At 32.8% G+C, this 19,045-nt stretch overlaps 1 protein-coding gene across 4 annotated transcripts in view; it reads left to right on the top strand.

Moving 5' to 3' along the window:
* LOC6570011 (acetylcholine receptor subunit alpha-like) overlaps positions 1 to 19,045 on the top strand; it is a 45,826-nt gene that overhangs the window by 18,615 nt on the left and 8,166 nt on the right. For all 4 annotated transcript variants that reach the window (XM_032741805.2, XM_043214301.1, XM_032741807.2 and 1 more), the window contains one exon: positions 15,903 to 16,018. In XM_032741805.2, coding sequence (XP_032597696.1) covers positions 15,903 to 16,018 — 116 coding nt within the window. The remainder of the gene's footprint in view (positions 1 to 15,902; positions 16,019 to 19,045) is intronic.

Genomic DNA, 19,045 nt, shown 5'->3' with positions numbered 1-19,045 from the left:
AGACAAGTTGCTCGAGTTATCACGGGTTTGTAGTGCTGAATAAGAACAATGTAGAAATCAGCAGCAGCATCTCACCCTAGAAGTTCTGCCGTCGACGACATCATAGTCATTTCGCATTTAGATTCACGTACGACGCTGGGTGTTGCAAGCTTTAAAGCTGTGAACCAGTTTGCAGCTTTATCGAAACTCTCCTGAGGAGCTGTCGCTGCTTTTCTCGGATTGAGCGCATTGCCGAGCATGAAATATTGGCTTAATCCTCAGCTTTCACAGTTCGGCTGCAGCCTGTGCGATCTTCATATGCCAAGAATAACTGCACTTCGTTGTCGATATTAGTTATTGGACTCAGCTTCATGGTGCTCCAACCTCTGCCGGAATTGAAGAATTTTTTACTTGCTTGGCTGGAGTATTTTTGTTGGCAGCTCCTCGGGACACAACTATCAGCAGGATGCGATATTAGCAATAAGCATATATACAATAAAGCAGAGCGGTGTACGCAGCAAAGTTATTTATTGTCGGCAGACACTTGCAAGTAATACGTTGTGTTACCCATAGCAGAAGTATGTTTCGCAGACAAACATCGCATCAATTTTATAACGTTGGTTGATCAACTCGATCTTGGTGGCGTTGTTTGCCAGAATTTTGTAATTTTTTCATTCGCCATTTTGGCATTATATGTTGCTTTAGACAAACCTGTGGGATATTTGTGTAGTTGTCACTAAACTGTTACTCTCCATTGCATTGGAGACAGAAGGGCTGGAGCACACTCGCTTCTTAAGTGTGGCCAGCTCACTTTATCGCAGTATGTTTTTTTTGGCAACATCTTCCTTGCCGATTGATATCATCTGGAATTATTGTGCTACCAGAGTATTCCGCAGTGGGTTACGTCTGACTGCAACGTTCTTACTTGTTTTATTTATAGCAAAGTGCAGGTTGCAGCGCTTTTGGCAGGTCTGCCTAGCCAAAGGAGAGGAGCACACAGAGGTAGTAACTATGTATAATCAGTAATTGCATGGGTCTCGTTGTTTACTTCACTCATTTCGGTACGGAAGCGAACACACTGTAATAGACCGCTGACAGCGAGCAACCTTCATTGAGAGCACTCTGTGCTAAGACAACCAAACCACTTTAAATGCTCGGAAGGTATTGAGCAACATATTTTGGGGAGATCACGCAACACGTACACATGAGCTATAAATGTTCAGCCGGACGTTGAAGGAAACGTGGATAGGATGGGTCAAAACAACAGAAGCTCGATCTCGATCCACGCGTTGATTTTACAGAGCAAAAAGAAAAGTCAAAGGTGATTGAGATTGTGAGATTATTGCTTTTTAGCACAGCAAATAGCCTGCAATGCAAATTTCAGTTTACCCACAGATTTGTAATATCGACAGTTATCATACTGTTCTTTTGCTAAGTTTCCAAAAGATTAGGCAATAAATAAAGCACTTAGCGCAATACGCAGCCGAAATAGCCGGTTAATTAAAAAATAAAAAGGATTGTCGTGTACATTTTTGTTTCTTTCCACAAGCAGTCAATTTCTTTAAAACCAAGAAACCTATGTCAGAGAAAGTTTTCCCTAATTCTAAAGGCATCTTTAAAAGCTAATAAAAACACACAAATTTTGAATAATTTTATAAGCGGAGCCATTACTTCAACTCTTAAATTATATTTATTTTATAAATAAAAAGTGATCTTTTTGAAGATACATGTTTTCAATTATTTTTTAAAATTAATTTATGAGAAAAAAACGTGCTGTGTGTCTGCTATGTTGCAAAGTCTACTTTTTTTATTGGGGCTAGAAAAATTTTGAAGTCTCATGAATTTTATTCTAATAATTTGCTACTAAAAAAATCAATCTATCCTTAAAATGTATTTATATATTTAATTATTTATTTTTACTCGATGTGTACCCAACGCAGATAAGTTCAAAAAGGTTGGTTATCAATCAAAAACATATTTTATTAATTCATAAGAAATGAGAGATCTTTAATAATGAAAAAATAAAAATAAGTAATTTAAACGGTGAACATTTTCGAAAACTTGCAAAATTGATGTGCTGACATCGAATGTTTTTTACTGTTATTTATCTCATCGCTAAACGATTACCTGGTATGAGAATCGGTACATAAATGAAATTTCTCCTAAGCATACACAATTTTAATCTCATATTTTTGAAGTAATCAATTTTTCATATATGCACTCTATCTGCGGACGAAAAACGATAGTATCGTTATAATGGAAAAACAATCGATAGCGAAAAAATATATTTAAACTAAATTATTTAACTTAACATTTAACATTTGCTGTCAAATTTGCTTTGTTTGTTCAGTTTGAAAGTAGCGTGCTTGTAGGATTTCATATTTTTTAGCAATTTGTAATCAAAAGCTTGTGTAGTATCGAAAAAGATCGGTCTGCAATTAATGCGGTTGACATACTTAAATTTTATCTTAAAACCTGTGCACTCGAAAAGTACCAGTTATTATAGACACCTTCAAATATATGTGTTTATTTTGTATTAGCATCCTTCCCTTTTGTGAAGAAACTTCAGATTTTCAATGTAACTTGATTAAAGCTCGAAACAAATTCCCAAAAATCGAATAATCTGATTATGTTCATTGATTAGATTTTCAGAATATTTCTTTCAGATTTGTAGGGAATATACCATAATATTATTTAATTGCAGAATTGTTACAAATTTCGGTCAATCGTTTATTTATATATGTCGCTCAGCATCGAGTAATAATTTTCTGCGATAAGTTATGTAATGTGCAGCGTAATTGTCTACAACTTGGTCGTCTTTCAAAGAAAGGTTGTCAGTAATTACCCATTCAAATTTGGTTATAGAAATTTAGCATGAGTCATAAAATTTGCATGCATGATTCTAGTCAATTTGCAGTCTGCTGATCTGCAGGTTTCCCAGTTGTTGTTGCTCGGTTTAAGCAATCTGGACAGAAGTCGGTAGCAAGCTCAAAAAATTTATTGCATAGGTATTGCTGTGTATTACGGGTCCGTATATATGTATGTAGCTGGAAGTGAAAATCGATAGAAGATATATATGTTATACAGTATTGAAGCTAATCGTAGGAAAAACATACCAAACCCTGATCAATTTTCCGCCTTTCACTGGGAAGTAGCTTACTTGTGACAGTGTGATGAAAATTGATCGAAGAAAAAACATTTTCCACATATTTAGAACTTATGGAACTTAAATTACACCAACCCCACCGTTGCAAAATGGGGTTTTCGACCTGCTTTCAAAGACGCTGCCTTTTACCTCCGACAGCCAAATTCGCACTTGTTATAATAATGATAATAATTATTAACGTATCTGTATATTTCGAAAACGACATCTGGCACTAGACAATGAAATAATGGCTTGAAATAGCATGAGAGGCTCACTTATCGTCCGGCATATGAAAAACGCATTTATAATTTGAATTGTCGGTTGTCACTTCGACTAGGGCATGTTCCGTATAGGTCAATAAATCAGAATATCTTGGATTTCCTCAAAACATTTTTGCATATGTTTTTAAGCTGACGCTTTGAGAACCAAAACGCATATTTTTTCGAACACTTTCTCCAAGAAAAATAAGGTTATGCATACATTTTTAATTCGCTTTTCGACATTAAACAAACTCAATAATTTAATTTTTTATGCTTCCATGATATTTTTTCTCTACCTTAGTAAGTGAACATTTGGGTCTCTTTATTTTTGCTTTTATGATGTCATCGACGATCTCCCAACGTTTGATTAACATTGATCCTTGTGCTCTTATTGTTAAATGAATTCAGTACCGATTGAGCTTTAATTGTATATTTAAGCGATGCCGATGCGGTAGTGCATTGCGTCACAAAATAATTAAGTACATCTGTTTAATTAAGTACATCCACTGTTTGACTTTTTAGGCAATTACTTAGGCTTTACTTATTGCTAAAACGTCCGCTTGAGAAACATTAAACCGCTCTCGGAAAGTGAAATGTTTTTGTATATTAATTTGTATAGAAAAAGTCTTCCGCCCACATGGATATGTAGTCGTTTGTCATGGTTACATGGGGTTAACAAGTATATAGGGCACTGTCGCTTTTTTTTTGCCATAGTTGTTTAAGTCCCAGTTCGGAGTCCTGTCTAGTGGCAGTATCTGAATGACGAGAGGAACGATTTTAAATTTCCTTGTAAAGAGAACATAAGTGAATTATATTTTGATTATAAAAAATTTCAATTTTGGTGGCCCCAAAATGAGTTTGTGGTCTAAGGTATTACGCATATATATATATTTATAAGAGCTTTTTAAGCAGTAGGGATGATCCTGATCTACTGATGGGTCTAAAACGGCTTGAAACTGCTTATTGATTACTCCATTTTTACAAAAGAGATGTGAGGATGGTGATATTTATCGCTTATAATTACCACCGCCTGGATAGTTGGCTCCCGCGTGGTTGCAATCTTCAGCACCCTCTAATCTTGGGAATAATTTCGTAGGGACTTGGTCCGGATGCGAATTCGATTTCTACTCGAAACTTAAGTTCAGTCGACTGCGACCCAGAGCAGCTCGAAACAGCGGATTATTAACGCTCTTTCTTACTGCCTTGGTGAATAACTTAAATTAGAGCTATCTAATTTGCATTTTGTGGGAAAGAGGTGGAAGCTCCGGAACACTAAGTCTTCGACCTTTTGGTCGTTGGTCCTTATGTTTCGAGAGAGTGCAGCCACATAATTTAGCACTGATCCTTATTTGTCTCTATTTGATGTATGTAAATTTACTGGTGATTGGCAGCTCACCTGCGCCAGCTGGGAGCCTAAAGCCAGAAGTGGCAGGTTTCTTGAAAATCACCCCAATTTCTGAGTGAAACTTAGCAGGTAAAACTACTGGTATCGAGCTTCTGCCAGACTTCAAAGCCACTGCCTCCGTTATTCAGTTAGATTTCCTACTTTCGAATTTATTGGAGTTCCAATCTTCATTATAATTTTATTTTTGTTATTGTTCCATTGTTTCCATTTCATCTGAATCCCTCGAGTGGCAGAGACAAGAGGTCCGCCTGCAGAGATCCGAGCGTCACTTCTACATCTAAGGCTACGTAATACCGAAGCTCATTAGGTATCCGGTATGCTCCATAAGTGACTAGGCTATTATTGCTTCTCAGCCAGGCGGCCTCTCGGCACTGGAAATTATACTCCTTAGTTCGGAAGACCTTAGATTTCAGAAGACCATGCCAGAATTGTTGGGCACAAGTCTAAGCTAGCATTTGATCTTTGCGGGGCGACTGAAAGCTATTAAAAGTCGACACCCTGATGGTTCGGTTCGGTTCGGTTGAAGTGACTTACCTCCCATTTAAAAAAAAGTGTTTTTGCTTTAGGTTAAGGTACACTTTTGAATATAAAATTGAATACCCTCTGCAAGGGTGAAAAAAGAAAATCACGTCAATCTGCATTTTATTATTTTTAAAATCGTATATTCACAGTGCATAATTCTTTGTTAGAAATAAAAAATAACACCTTTGTATATACTTTTAATGTCTGTATTTTAAATCGCATTTATACTTATAATTAAAAATATTTAAATTAAAGATTATTTTGATGTAGATTTGGATTTATATTTTATTTATATGCATATTTGAAGTTTTTATCAATTTGGTTAATTAAATTATGTAAAAATACACGAAACTAATCTCCATTCTGTAATTCTTCAAAAATAAATATTTGTATGGAGCGATTGTACAAAAATGTGCTCTTGATCTATAATTTCACTAATACTATTTTTGGTGGCACAGATTCAGAAAAGTTCATCAAGACATGGTTTAAGTCTAAAGAAGTCATAAGAATGTAATCTAATTGTACAAAATTTGGTTAAAAATATTATATATTAAAATTTGCTCATATAACATAATAACATTAATTATTTATTAACACGGTGCCAAATACATCATTTTAAAATTATACGTATTTCGTATTATTATTAACATGGTGTGACAAGCATTCACATATTAAGTAATTTATGTATATCGACAAAGAAATATACGGAAGTTTGATTCTCTCATGCGCCTATTGCAGTAAATTACATACAGGTATATAAACTTATATATGTAAATAAGTCCCCTTTACTTACTAATTTGATTTTTAATTTGAACTTGGTTAGTGAACGCACTCCGTTATAAAAGGATAACATAAAATATACATACATATGTATGCTTAATTAGGTATGCAGAGAACACTTGTAAATGTTCAGGGTTTTTACTGGAATATATTGAAGCGTTCATGATTCAATTATATGAAGTCTATCAAAATAAATAAGACTTTATAATCGTAAACCACATATAATACTGTTGAAAACAGGACTGATCTATTTGTTAAGACTTAATAACACAAAACCTATAGTAGTATAGTGATATAGTATATATCATACATAGCCAAATGTGAAAACACTGTGTTAAGCCGAAAATTCTATTTATAAGAAGTGTTTTTAATAAACTATTACTACACAAAACTTACAAATATATCTACACATTAACAGCCAGTATAACTTGAAACACCATTTATTAGTAACAGGAGTTGTGTTAAAAATATATATCTTTCAGTGCTGATGGTCATTATGAAGTGACACTTATGACAAAAGCAATAGTCTATAGTAATGGATTGGTGATTTGGCAACCACCTGCCGTCTATAAATCGTCTTGTTCAATCGATGTTGAATATTTTCCATATGACGTGCAGACGTGCATCTTAAAATTAGGAAGTTGGACCTATGATGGTTTTAAGGTGCTATTCAAATCTTTTTAAATCAGAATCATTTGAAACAATTTTTTTTTACTTCACTTATACGTCAATATGTAATCACAAATAAGTTAAAAATCATATACTTACATATGTAATAGTTATTGGATTGGAATGAAATGAAATAAGTATAATTTTCAGTTTTTACATAAATTGGGCAATGCATTTAAATTTAAAGTAAAAATTTAAAGTCTTACATATCCGATGTAGCATTGATGTTTAGTGTGCGCGCCAAAGTGTGAGCATTGAATAATTGTGCGGGAATTATTTTAATAACTAGTTCTAATTGAATATTCAATGATACTTATTTACTAAGCATGTTTTCGATCTTATACTTAATTATTGCATGTCATTACATAATTATTAAAATTTTAAATAAATGCGTTCAGCTAACCAGTATTCTTTTTCGGAGACTTATTTCTAGAAACTAGCTACACGTATGCGCTTGAATTACACTTAATATCCAAAGCAATTTTATATTAGCACGTAAGAATTTTATAACGTGAGGAATCGTTTTTAAGTGAATATTTATTTAAATACATATTTTGCATGCTACCAAAAAGCTTACTGTCAGAGGCAAAAGTATTTTGACATGAGCGAATGAAAAGTTAGATCGCAATATTTGCAAATAACATCATCACAAATAACATAGGGATTTAGGGACAAATAACTTGTGCACCGAAGTTAATCAGCTGACACTTACATTTTAGTCCGGAGTTCTAAATATTATTATGATCTTGTACGACCTATACAACATGTATTTATATAACAATTTTCCAACGGCTTTTAGCTGAATCCTTATGGTAGCTCCAACGTCATAAATTTCCAAAACAAAAAGACGAATATATATCAAGTTTTATATAAAACAGGAAAACAATTCTAGACGGCCGGACTATGCTATATTGACTCGTCACGGCCCTTTTGTGAATGAATGGTGGACTCAGTAACTTTCTTCCAATGAACAAGGCATTGAAAAAAATTTGAATGCATTTTTAAAACGAAAATGTATGTAAATCTCTCACAGTAAATCTCTCTCAGAATACGTCAATATTTTGCCTGAAGTATTGGAATGTCTATCCCAACGCACAGATTTAAATGCTAAAGAAAATATGATAGCGAAGGGCCTTGGACACGTTAGGACACAATTGCTTCTTTTTTTTCACTGAACGATATGTAGCCAAATAAAATTTTGTTTGCTCAATTTTTATTTAATTTATTTAATAAGAGTATTTTGAGTATTTATGTCAAAATACATATGCGTTTGATGATGTCATGGATAAAAGCAAATGAGAATGTTGCATTCGGAATTAACCAACTGTGTATTGCTATGATGCCAGCTGAAAATATGTAGAAACAATAGCTCTTGCGGGGTGGGGTGTGGCACGTATTGGGTAAGGAAAAAATATGTTTGAGCAAATCAGCAATATAACATTATAACTTAGGACCTAGCTTTAGGACTGTGGAAGTTAAAAGTTTCCCAACTTTTGGAGTTGGGAGTGGATTTGGCCTGACATTTACCATTCTTTTGAAGTGCCAAATTATGGTTATTAAAAGGTAGCGCGTCAAAGTCTTTTCAATATATGGCTTATGGCGAAGCATTCCTACTTTGTTGTAAATACAAAAGCGTATTTTCAAATCGAACAAACTACCGTCAGCAGACTGCCTACATTCTTGGGAGCTGACTTAAGTTTTTTTTTTCCTAAATAGAAAATAGAAAATTTATAGCAATGATTGAATATGAGCCATCAAATGAGGAGTGTGTCAATAAATTTAGAGCTAATTTTTAAAAGAATTCAGGTTTAATAGGTAGTTAAACTGTATCAAACGAAGTCAAACGTCGCCCTGCAAGAAGACAAATTTCCACCAGTTTTCAAATGATATTACAGTGATATAAGAGTATACATTTTAATAAAAATATAATATTTATGTAAATATAAATTTAAAATGTAATGCAATAAGAATTGAAGTGCTTGTTTTAGGAAAGATTGCTTCCATGTCTTATATATACACAACTATATAACCTACAGTGCATAACAAGTATAAAGTATTTGAAGACTCCATATGGTTGCATTATATTTAAATATGTTAGCATCAACATATCTATGCACATGCATGCAAGCAAAAATTGATTTACATTACACTTCAACTTTATTAATAACTTAACTAAAAAAGCATATTTAGAAAAGAGAGAATGATATTTTTTTTCATTTTTAAGCCTTTAAAATTATATTTTTTATTTTCCATTTGCAAAATTATAATGCACTTTTCAATTACCTATTAATCAAAGCTTGACTTAGAAATTTTGTGTGTAATGCATTAAAAGAACTTGAGTTTCTTTGCAATGTTAAATAATTTATTATATGGCTTGCATTTAGTTAAGTCTCCGAATCTTTTTGAATAGCACGGAAATTTGTATTTCGCATTAGGATTGGCATGTATTATCCTATTCTCAAATACATTCATTACATATTCAAGAATATCTTTTTGAATATTAAAGCAACTTTATAATTGATTCTATAATTTGAGTAGATATACATGTATATTATTAGGTAAATAAATATATACATATATACCTTAATTTAAAATAGATACCATAATTAAGTGAAAATATAAATGTATTAGGTTTAGCTTCCCTTATATTGTGGGGTTCAGCAAAAGATTATGTCGAGATTCAAATTTATGATGAACTATTGGAGTTAAAGTTGGGCCAAATACAGCGCCACCCTCATGATATGGATTTAAACCATCCAGGGATCCACTCAAACAAAATTGCTCCAGAGGAGTTCATTGAGAAGCACACGTACATTAATGTTACATACATAAGTAATATTATTTTTACATATATTTAAAATATATAAAAAATCATTTTGTAAATATTAATATATATTGTTTATATATATATATATATATATATATTCTGTCAATGGAAGCATATATATATATATAAATAGGTATACTAATATGTATATGAGTAGATTTTACCACTGACAGAAAATTTTTCTTTAAAATCTGAATTTTAATTTTCAATTTCGATTTATATTACAGATTTAGCTATGCAAATTCTGTTGTATTTAGGGCCGCCAAATATTACATACCCTTGCATCTAATGTCAAAGATCTGCTTGCCACCTGTTGCAAGCATAAAAACAGTCATAACTCATTAGCTTGGTCCGAAAATCTTGGTAAGGAAAATAGTAAGAAAGCGCTAGTTGAAAGATCTGGGCTAAGAAATTACCTGAACAATAGTCCGTACCTTTTAAAACTGGTAGATATTCAGACTGCTGAAAAAAGAGCAACTCAGCTTATTAACGTATATACAAACATATACGTGGTTATTCAAATATGCCGAGAAAATGATTGCGCTTGGTGCTGTTTCATTTTTACATTTCTTCGATCTTTTGCCCAAGGTATATTAATATAGAATTGGTAGGCAATATCTTGACAATTCCGACTTTTCTCCTATCGGTAATCAATTAATATCGATATTAGAGAGACGAAATAAGGTTTTGATCAAATAAGACAAACGTCATCTTCGAAAAATATTGCAAATCTGAAGTCTCTAGCTTCTATAGAATCTGTGATCGTAGCGCTTATATAGACGTACAGGCGAATAGAAGGGAGTGATAGTAATGGCTCCATTTTGATGCAAATAAATTTTTGAGTATTTTAGATATGATTCCTTCTATCTGTTAAATACTTTTAGACAAACTTCATTACTCAGGTTGTAATAAAAAAAACATCTGTATTCATTTACAAGATTTCCAAAATAAATAAAGCATACCTCCTGCAATCGGTGCTCTTAAGGTAATAGCTTTGGTTTATATTCTCTGGAAATTTCCAAAATAAATAAAGCATACCTCCTGCAATCGGTGCTCTTAAGGTAATAGCTTTGGTTTATATTCTCTGGAAATCGTTCCATAAATAACTTCTGTCTCTGATGTCTGATCATGAAATATTTGAACATTCCTTGTGCGATTTGGACATCAAAAAAATTAGATATTTGCAACTTTGTTGCAAGGTTGGAGCATCCATCGATTTGAATTGAGGAAGTTTTCTATCAATTAAAGAGCACTTGTAACGATAACTTATATTTAATTCGATATGACTCTAGCTATTATAGTCTCTGAGATCGGCGCTTTCAACGGACGCACAGACAAAACGGAGAACATGGCTATTTCGACTTGGCGTGTATGTTGGTCAAAAAGCATACATCTGTCGTAATTTTTCAGATTGAATCACCAATAAGAAGTGCATTATTAATACTGGTATTAGAATATTCCGCAGTCGCTTAAGACCAACTGCAATGTTTTCACTTATTTAATGTTTATCTTCTTCAAATTTGCGTTTAAAAATCTGCATTTTTCGGAATGGGGCGCCGCATGATATTAATGATAGGTTAAAATATCATCATATGTTTGTTTATTTTCAGTTTATGGTGACTCTACTTTAAAAATTATGGAAGTTATGATGTTTAATCGATTTGCACAGAAAAAAAAAAATATATGTATATCGACATCGTAAAATCCTGTCCTATTCTTATCGTAATACGCCGCCGATAGCTTTAAGAAAGAAATAAGGACAAAAGTAATTATATTAAATTAAATATATAGTTGTCATTGTTAAAATGAAATTTTGCTATCAGTACCCAGTACCCATTAAATTTAGGGACCCTACCTATAATATTGTGGGAGTTAACGGCCAGTGGAATTTGTGAGGGCGCGAATATTTCTTACTTTACAAATTTGGAGACTCAAGCTGTGAAACTGTGGATATTCTCACAATATTCAATTGCGGAGGGTATAGATAAAATAGCCGGTTTGATTGTGGCCATTAAACTTATAAGTCCATTTATTAAGAAGGTTGGCAACTACATAATTGAAAAATACTTATGAAAAATCTGATCTGTATGATGTAATATATGTGGTTACAAGTATGGATTCTTAAAATACGGGCTCATCAGCTTTTCAAAATAATTTTGTAATTATATATAAGACAGTTAAATGTTTCTGTATTTTGGAAATAGAGGGGGTGTTATTTGTAACGGGCTTTGCGTATCCTGCTCAGCTAGCGGTTACATTACTTATACACATATTACATATCTACATCTCTTGTAAATTACCAAAAGTCCGAGTATGTACATTTTTACTGTAAAAAAACATACCATCCGATCACTATGTAAATCGATTTGATCGGACTATTGGAGACAATTTTCATTTCTTCATGTATATATTGCTAGTATCCTTCTTGAACCTTCGTTACTGGCGTGGATTGTCATCCACAGTAATAAATCATAAAAATCAACTTACTTACATATATAAGTGGTACCCCTAAATGTGTATGTCCATACAAAATATTGGTATCGATAATCAAGTCGTACGTTTGTAAATATTCTTTATGCGGTAGGATATAAAATTGAATGCATGTAATATATCAGAATGATAGATAAAATGCATGATATTTATAATTTTGGAATGGATTTAATTTATGAATGTTCTGTTAATGCTTTGAAGTTTGTGTGATTGCCTGCTCTTATATTGATTAAGGAATGTTATTTATGTCAGTATATATTTGGAGAATTTCTATACTGTCTTTATGTGTTTTGTTGTATTAAATGGATTCTCCTAACGGTTATTAATTAGAATTTGAACATAGAAGTGTCAAAATCAAAAGTCTGAAGTTGCATTGTATTCACGCCTCTAATTTTGGACATATTGATCATATATTTCTTTTAAATTTTGTATATATCATACACGCAATCAATTAATTAGTGTTACATGCGTAATATTTTAGCGTTCAGATCGTTGTCGTGGTCAATTGCTACAAATCATCTACCCATGAAGGCACAGTCTTTTGCGTGCAGAAGCAAAATAAACTTGTGAGAAAGTTGCTTGGAACTGATACTAATAAAAATCCTACTAAGAATATGTGAAAAAGAGTTTTTTGGTGGGAGGGTAGAGACAGTTTTGGGTAGTCAGCGCTAGAAATTTTTAGAACTCTATCTTTCAAATTTGGTAATCTCTAAAATGATGTAGGCATTATTATTATTTTTACCAATTTTCGGAGGACGTTACTAGTAATAATATATTTTGCTCTAAAATTCTCCTATTTCCTAAATATTAAAATGTATTCTTTCTTTGGAATTTTTAACAGTTCAATCATGTACTGTGTCCTTACGATTATTCAGTATATTAAACACTGATCAAATATGGCTTATAGAACATCAAATTAAGTTTTCAAAACTGTAAGCTTTTTTCAAATAGTAATATTTTGTTGGATGAAGTTATTGTAGCTGAATTGCTTAGTCCAATAATGTATCTAGTAAAATCGGGTTGATTGAGATACAGACAGAAAAATATCGAATTGTTTCCTCATTATGTCGCTTTAATATCATGTAATATTATTGACCTCATTTGGCAAGGAAAAATTAATTTTTTATTATTAAGCGCTAATATTCATTTATTTTTTACATTTTATTTTATTATTTATAAAATATTGTATGTGATTTAACATCATATTAAGGAGGGTGTTATGGGCAAAATATAAATTGACTTTAAGTTAATATAAATCTACATTTATTTAATTTTTACATTTAGTATGTTTAGATTCCAAACGAATTGTTTTAAATAACTATTTTTCGGAATCGAAGCATTTGATGGCTTAATAATAACATGGTGTAAATAACTATTAAATTATTAATATAAATTGCCTGCTAAAAAGTAAAAACTATTTAATGTTTGTATGCCCTCGTGAAGTGAAAGAGACGACTTCGACAAAATAAAGAGCGATCATCAATGGGCTTCGCTATTCCCGTCATACTTGTGTGTCTGTTTCTATGCAAACTAGTTTTAAGGCTAAAAATCACCCTGAATTTTAGAATATCGCCTTTTATAAAACGGAAAATTGTGTCTTCCTAAAAACCGAGGGTATTTTTTTTAATTGTAGTCTACATTTTTCTAAAATTAAAATTTTAGATTTGTCAAGCCGATTTTTTTCAGGAGGTTACGAGCAATTTCAAGTTTAGTGGCTCTACATTTAAAATTACAGAAATTATGAATTATACTTCACGGTATTTTGAGGAGCTATCGATTTGCCAACTGCTAATGGGCATTGCACCCTAATGTTAATACTGGACTTGATCAAGAATATTTTTGCAAAGTATAAGTCTGCAGCTCGGAGAAACGGATATTGAAGAACACCAATATACTCTTCTACTTTCGGTAAAAATGTACTCTGCAGCTATTAAAAATACTATTTCAATATAATAAAGAACAAAAACAAGAAGACACAATAAAATTAAGAATTTTCGTGCATGTCAACTTATCCGGATAACTTAATTTCAGAAGATAAAAAGAAAATCTATCTGGAAAAACGGTTTAAAAGATATAAATGCGGCTGGGACAATAAAAAATTAGTGAATAAATGAGAAACTTCTGATTAAAACCAATGCTCTGAAAAGTTAAAATTATATATATACATATAATTGGGGTGTGACAAATTTGTTCATTTAACTCTCATTCTGTCACATCTAGAGCACTACTATTCAGTTAGGAAAAAACTTAAAAAACACACTATTTGAATATCACTTTTTTATTTCGTTAATGGCATTCAGCTTTAAGGTAAACTCCTTAGTTATTCGCTATGTTGTGTAAATGTGTAGTTGTGTAAGTTTGCAAGAGCGCGTTTTTATTAAATTTTGTTTACAGCTTTAGAAGAGCTCCTGGTTTTCTTAATCAAAAATTCGTTGTATGAAAACAAGCATTCTTTTACATAGTGTGTGTTTGGTATCAAGGTTATATATGGACTAAAATGTGCAAAGCCTTTTCAGCTCAATTATATGTTCAAAATGCCTACACTTGTGAATAATTCCACAGTTATACCATATGATTTTCTTATACTGAAGATTGTAAAATTTGTGTAATGTTACGAACTTTCATTAATTTAAGACCTCTTACAAATAACTTTTAATCCATCTTCAATTTTATGTTACTTTCCGGTTATTATTAATTGATAATTTGTTGCTACACTCTGCAGCACTTTATCAAATGTTTCATTGTTCATGCACCAACTAGAAGCGTTTCCAAATATACAGTAGTTGCACAAAACGAACTCGTATCTATACGATGCGTGATAAAAGTTGCACTCGAAAACATACAATAATTACATCGTGCAAGGGCCGCTTAAAAATATAATAATAAGAAGCTTATCCGACTTTATAAGGATAATATTTGCTTTAAGATTTTGAAAGATTCTCTTGCTGAGGTTCTGGATACGCTTGTGTATTCCAGATTGACCAAGATTGTCGGTTGCAATTGATTGAGTGCGCCAAAATTCTGGAAAGAATTTACATAAATAAATCGAAGTATATGAGAGACTTTAAAATTAAATTATTGATTGATCAGACATGCGACTTTTTATTTGAAAAGCTGCAGTCGCTTTGTAAAAAGACGGTACCGATAATAAATAATTACCTAATACCTACGATTACTATTTTGAGAGTTCGGAAATTTTTCAAGAAAAATGTTTTTAAATAAAGGTTTATTATCAATAATATGTACACAAGAACTTGAAAGTACATTAAGGGACAACGGAATTACACATTCGATTTCATAATTTTGAATTATATCGTGTGCATGCAGTTATATTGCATGCTATAAATTATTTTCTTAATTTCATCAAATGAGTTAAATTAAAATTATATTTATTACGAACATATATTTTGTTACATAAAATTAGTAATTTAATTTATATATAACAAATATATATGATTTCTTACAATCTGTAATAATTGGCATGATAAAGTATTAATGAATGCATTTTAATTGACATTGCCAGCAGTAGTTAAATTATTTTAATTGACAAAAGAAAAAAAAAATGGATGTAAAGATTAATTTGAGTTTATACTAGGAGCATGAAATATATTGGTTCACGACGACATACAACATTTAGAAAAATTAGTGTTATCAATTTTTTCAAACCCATACAAACCTTTGTATTTTTTATTGGTCAGCTTATTATTTAATAGTACTATGCCTATATGTATGTACATCAAAAATACATATACCTTCATAAATACTAATAACTATATTATAATGTGTTATATACACATGTACCAAAAATTTGTTTACCTTTATTAGGTCGACTTGAGGCACATGGACGAGCAACAAGGAAGCAATATTGTTGACGTTGGCGTTGATTTATCTGAGTTCTACATGTCTGTCGAATGGGATATTCTTGAGGTGCCGGCTGTTCGGTAAGTTACTTTCACAAAATTATAGTTAAACATATATACTGATCAATTATTCGTAATAAGCATCAGAATCAAGCTGCGTATCTATGAGTCTCTTGTTACTACCTGTCTGCTTATCCGTATATATCTCATTCGGAATGAACACATTGATCTTAGTTCACACACAAGTCACTCCAAAAACATTTATTTTCTGTTATCTGACTCTGCTGACTTTTATGTCCATCCATCTGACTTTCCATCAGTGACTGTGTTGCAATTAAGCTTCTCGCACTTAGACAAAAATAAACACACGAATCGAATCCGAATTTGAATGTGTTACACATTTCATAAAAAAATTATAATACCCTCTATAAGTGTATAAAACTGACTATCAGGCCCAGCGGATAGATTGGACGCAACAAAGATCAGTTTAAAGATTTCCTGATCACGTTTACAATACCACTCTGTCATTATAGAGAAATCCTGAATTTCCTCTATTTCCCAACGTTGAAGTCGGTAGTAGTTGACTGCGAAATACTTTGATACCATAAGTAATACGAGCGGATAATAAATAGCAAAGGACAGGGTGGGTGTAGCCAAGAAATACCGTTCAAGTGTGCCTTTCGAATGGCGGTAGATATAGGCTTTTGATTTTCTTTGTGGATTTTGGTGGTGGTATTGGGCGTAGCTGAAAAAAATTCTTTGAGAAGGTTCTTAGTAATCTTCTTCCAAGTTTGGTAATAATAATAGGATATAGGTTTTTTTTTCGAATTTTAGAGGTGGGAGTGGGCGTGCCGAAATTCTTTTTTTGGGAACGTTCTTAGTAGTCGACCTTCAAAGTTTAGTAACTGTAGCCATTGAATTGCGGAAGATATTGGGCTTTATCGTTTTGTGCAGGAGTGGTTGTAGTTCAAAATTTCTACTGATTTTTTAAGGATGTTACTAGCAATTAAGCTTTTAAATTTGGTGAGGTTAGCTTTCAAATTGTGTGCGATATACACATGTTCTTATCGATTTACACTAACAGGTGTATCGGTTTAAGGAGGCAGAGTGGCCATAGAGTTTTTTATCGTTTCTTAGAGACACTCCAATTTTTACAATTTGTCTGACGCAGACACAGGCCAGTATGTGTTCCAAGTTTCAAGTCTTTATATCTAAGGGTGTCGAAAAACGTTGCGTTCATACAGACGGGCAGACAGCGTGACGGACATTGCACAAAATGATACCTTCGGTATCAAAGTATAAAAATCAGCTGTAATATTTCGACAGTTTATTAATTCAATGTTCATATTTGTTGCGGCGGGCGGTGCGATATCGATAGTTGTAGCTGCCAACAGGCAAACTGGTGGTAACCCACAGATTTGAATTTTAAGAGATTTTTTTAAGAGAATTTTTTTTTGGAAAGAGAGAGGGAGTTCGCGCGCTGAAGATAGGGAGAGGGTAGCATGTTATCCGAGCGGCAAAAGATGGAATAAAAAGGCCAATGATCTGATGTTTTGGAGGACAGTTGAAAGTCAGCGGCGAGAAGAAAGGAGTACGAAGGAGCGTAAAGTGCGGGAGTCAAAATTCTTCTTTTTTTTTGGATGAAAAAAAAAGTAAAAAAAAGGAGAGAAACATCGAGACTAAATTTGAATTAAAAACCGAAAATACAAACATACAATATTTAATAAAATCCACCGACGGCAACAAATTCAAGTGATAAAGAAAGATTTAAAGACGAAAATACAAACATACAATATTTGATAAAACCCACTGACGGCAACGAATTCAAATAATAAAGAAGAATTTATAGACCGAAAATAAGAACCCGCAAAGTGCATAAAACCAATAGGCGGCAAAAGATTAAATATTTAAGTAAAAACGCCGAAATGCTCACCCGCCAAGTTTAATAAAATCTGCCCCGGCGACAAGCCACAATCAAAAACCGCCGACAAAGACTCTAAAAATCTAAATGTAAACATAAACCGATTAAAGTGAAATCCACACCTGGAGAAGGCTACCAGGAGCAGGCCGCCATCCGGAACCAACGGCGACGAGGAAGAGCAGGACGAGGGGAGAAAGGGACCGGAACCATCCAACAAAATCGTGAGTCCGATCCAATAAAATTACGGCGGAAGGAAACTGGTATCTGCCAATAGTGCTTAGGCCTGCGCACCTCTCGCACAGCTGATCCGTGTTACACCAGTGATGCACAGCCGTCGACAGTGATGCGTAACTTTTTGTTGGCTATATTTGTAGATTATAGTTTATGTATTTATATTTGTTTGTTTGTTGTTATTATAACTTGAGGTTTATATTTATTCAGAGCTTTGTATCTAATACAGAATATATGTCCGCTTCATGGGACTTATTCTACGCGATTCAAGCGACCAAAAGCGACTGACACTGACTTCATGGAAGTAGCTTAAACATACCATCGAAGAAGGTCTTGATCATAAGGAACTGACAATAACCGTTGCTCGCAGGCAACAACAGATTAAGACTACAAGACGGGAATGCAAGACAAGCTGCGGCGTACATAGCCAAATACAGTTATTTCCAACAGTTGTAATCTATTTAATTATTAGTTTATCAATACGGCTAAAATTTATTACCTTGAGGCCCACCATCGATTAAGTTATCTTAATTATTAATTGTTATAAGCAATTATTTGGGCTGGGCAAATAACTTATTCCGGCTTTAAGGTTTAATCGTCACCGAGACATCTCTATGTTGCTTTTCTACGTGGCAAATGCTAGTTGATTATTTGGATTTATCCCGGGGAGCTCCGTAGGGTACTTAAGGGTGTCCCCCAATGATCTGAAAACTCACCTTCGTGTTGAAAAAAAAAGAAGATATATACATATATAAAATAATCTAATTTTTGTATATATAGGTTATGTATGTAGGTTATGTAAAAAGACTTTAAGCCCCAAAACAAGACCGCGCAAAAGACGGCAATTGTGAAGGCGTAGATGGTCGAATAAAGATTTGTCAGGTCTCGTTCGTTTAAATTAAATTTAGGGTAATAACTATATATACTAATAAGTCTGAGCATAAAATGTTAGCCGT

This window comes from Drosophila grimshawi, unplaced genomic scaffold (genome assembly GCF_018153295.1).
Source record: "Drosophila grimshawi isolate 15287-2541.00 unplaced genomic scaffold, ASM1815329v1 contig_1148, whole genome shotgun sequence".
NCBI lineage: Eukaryota > Metazoa > Arthropoda > Insecta > Diptera > Drosophilidae > Drosophila > Drosophila grimshawi.
Note: the sequence above shows the minus strand (reverse complement) of the source record. Positions and strands in the feature narration are given on the sequence as shown.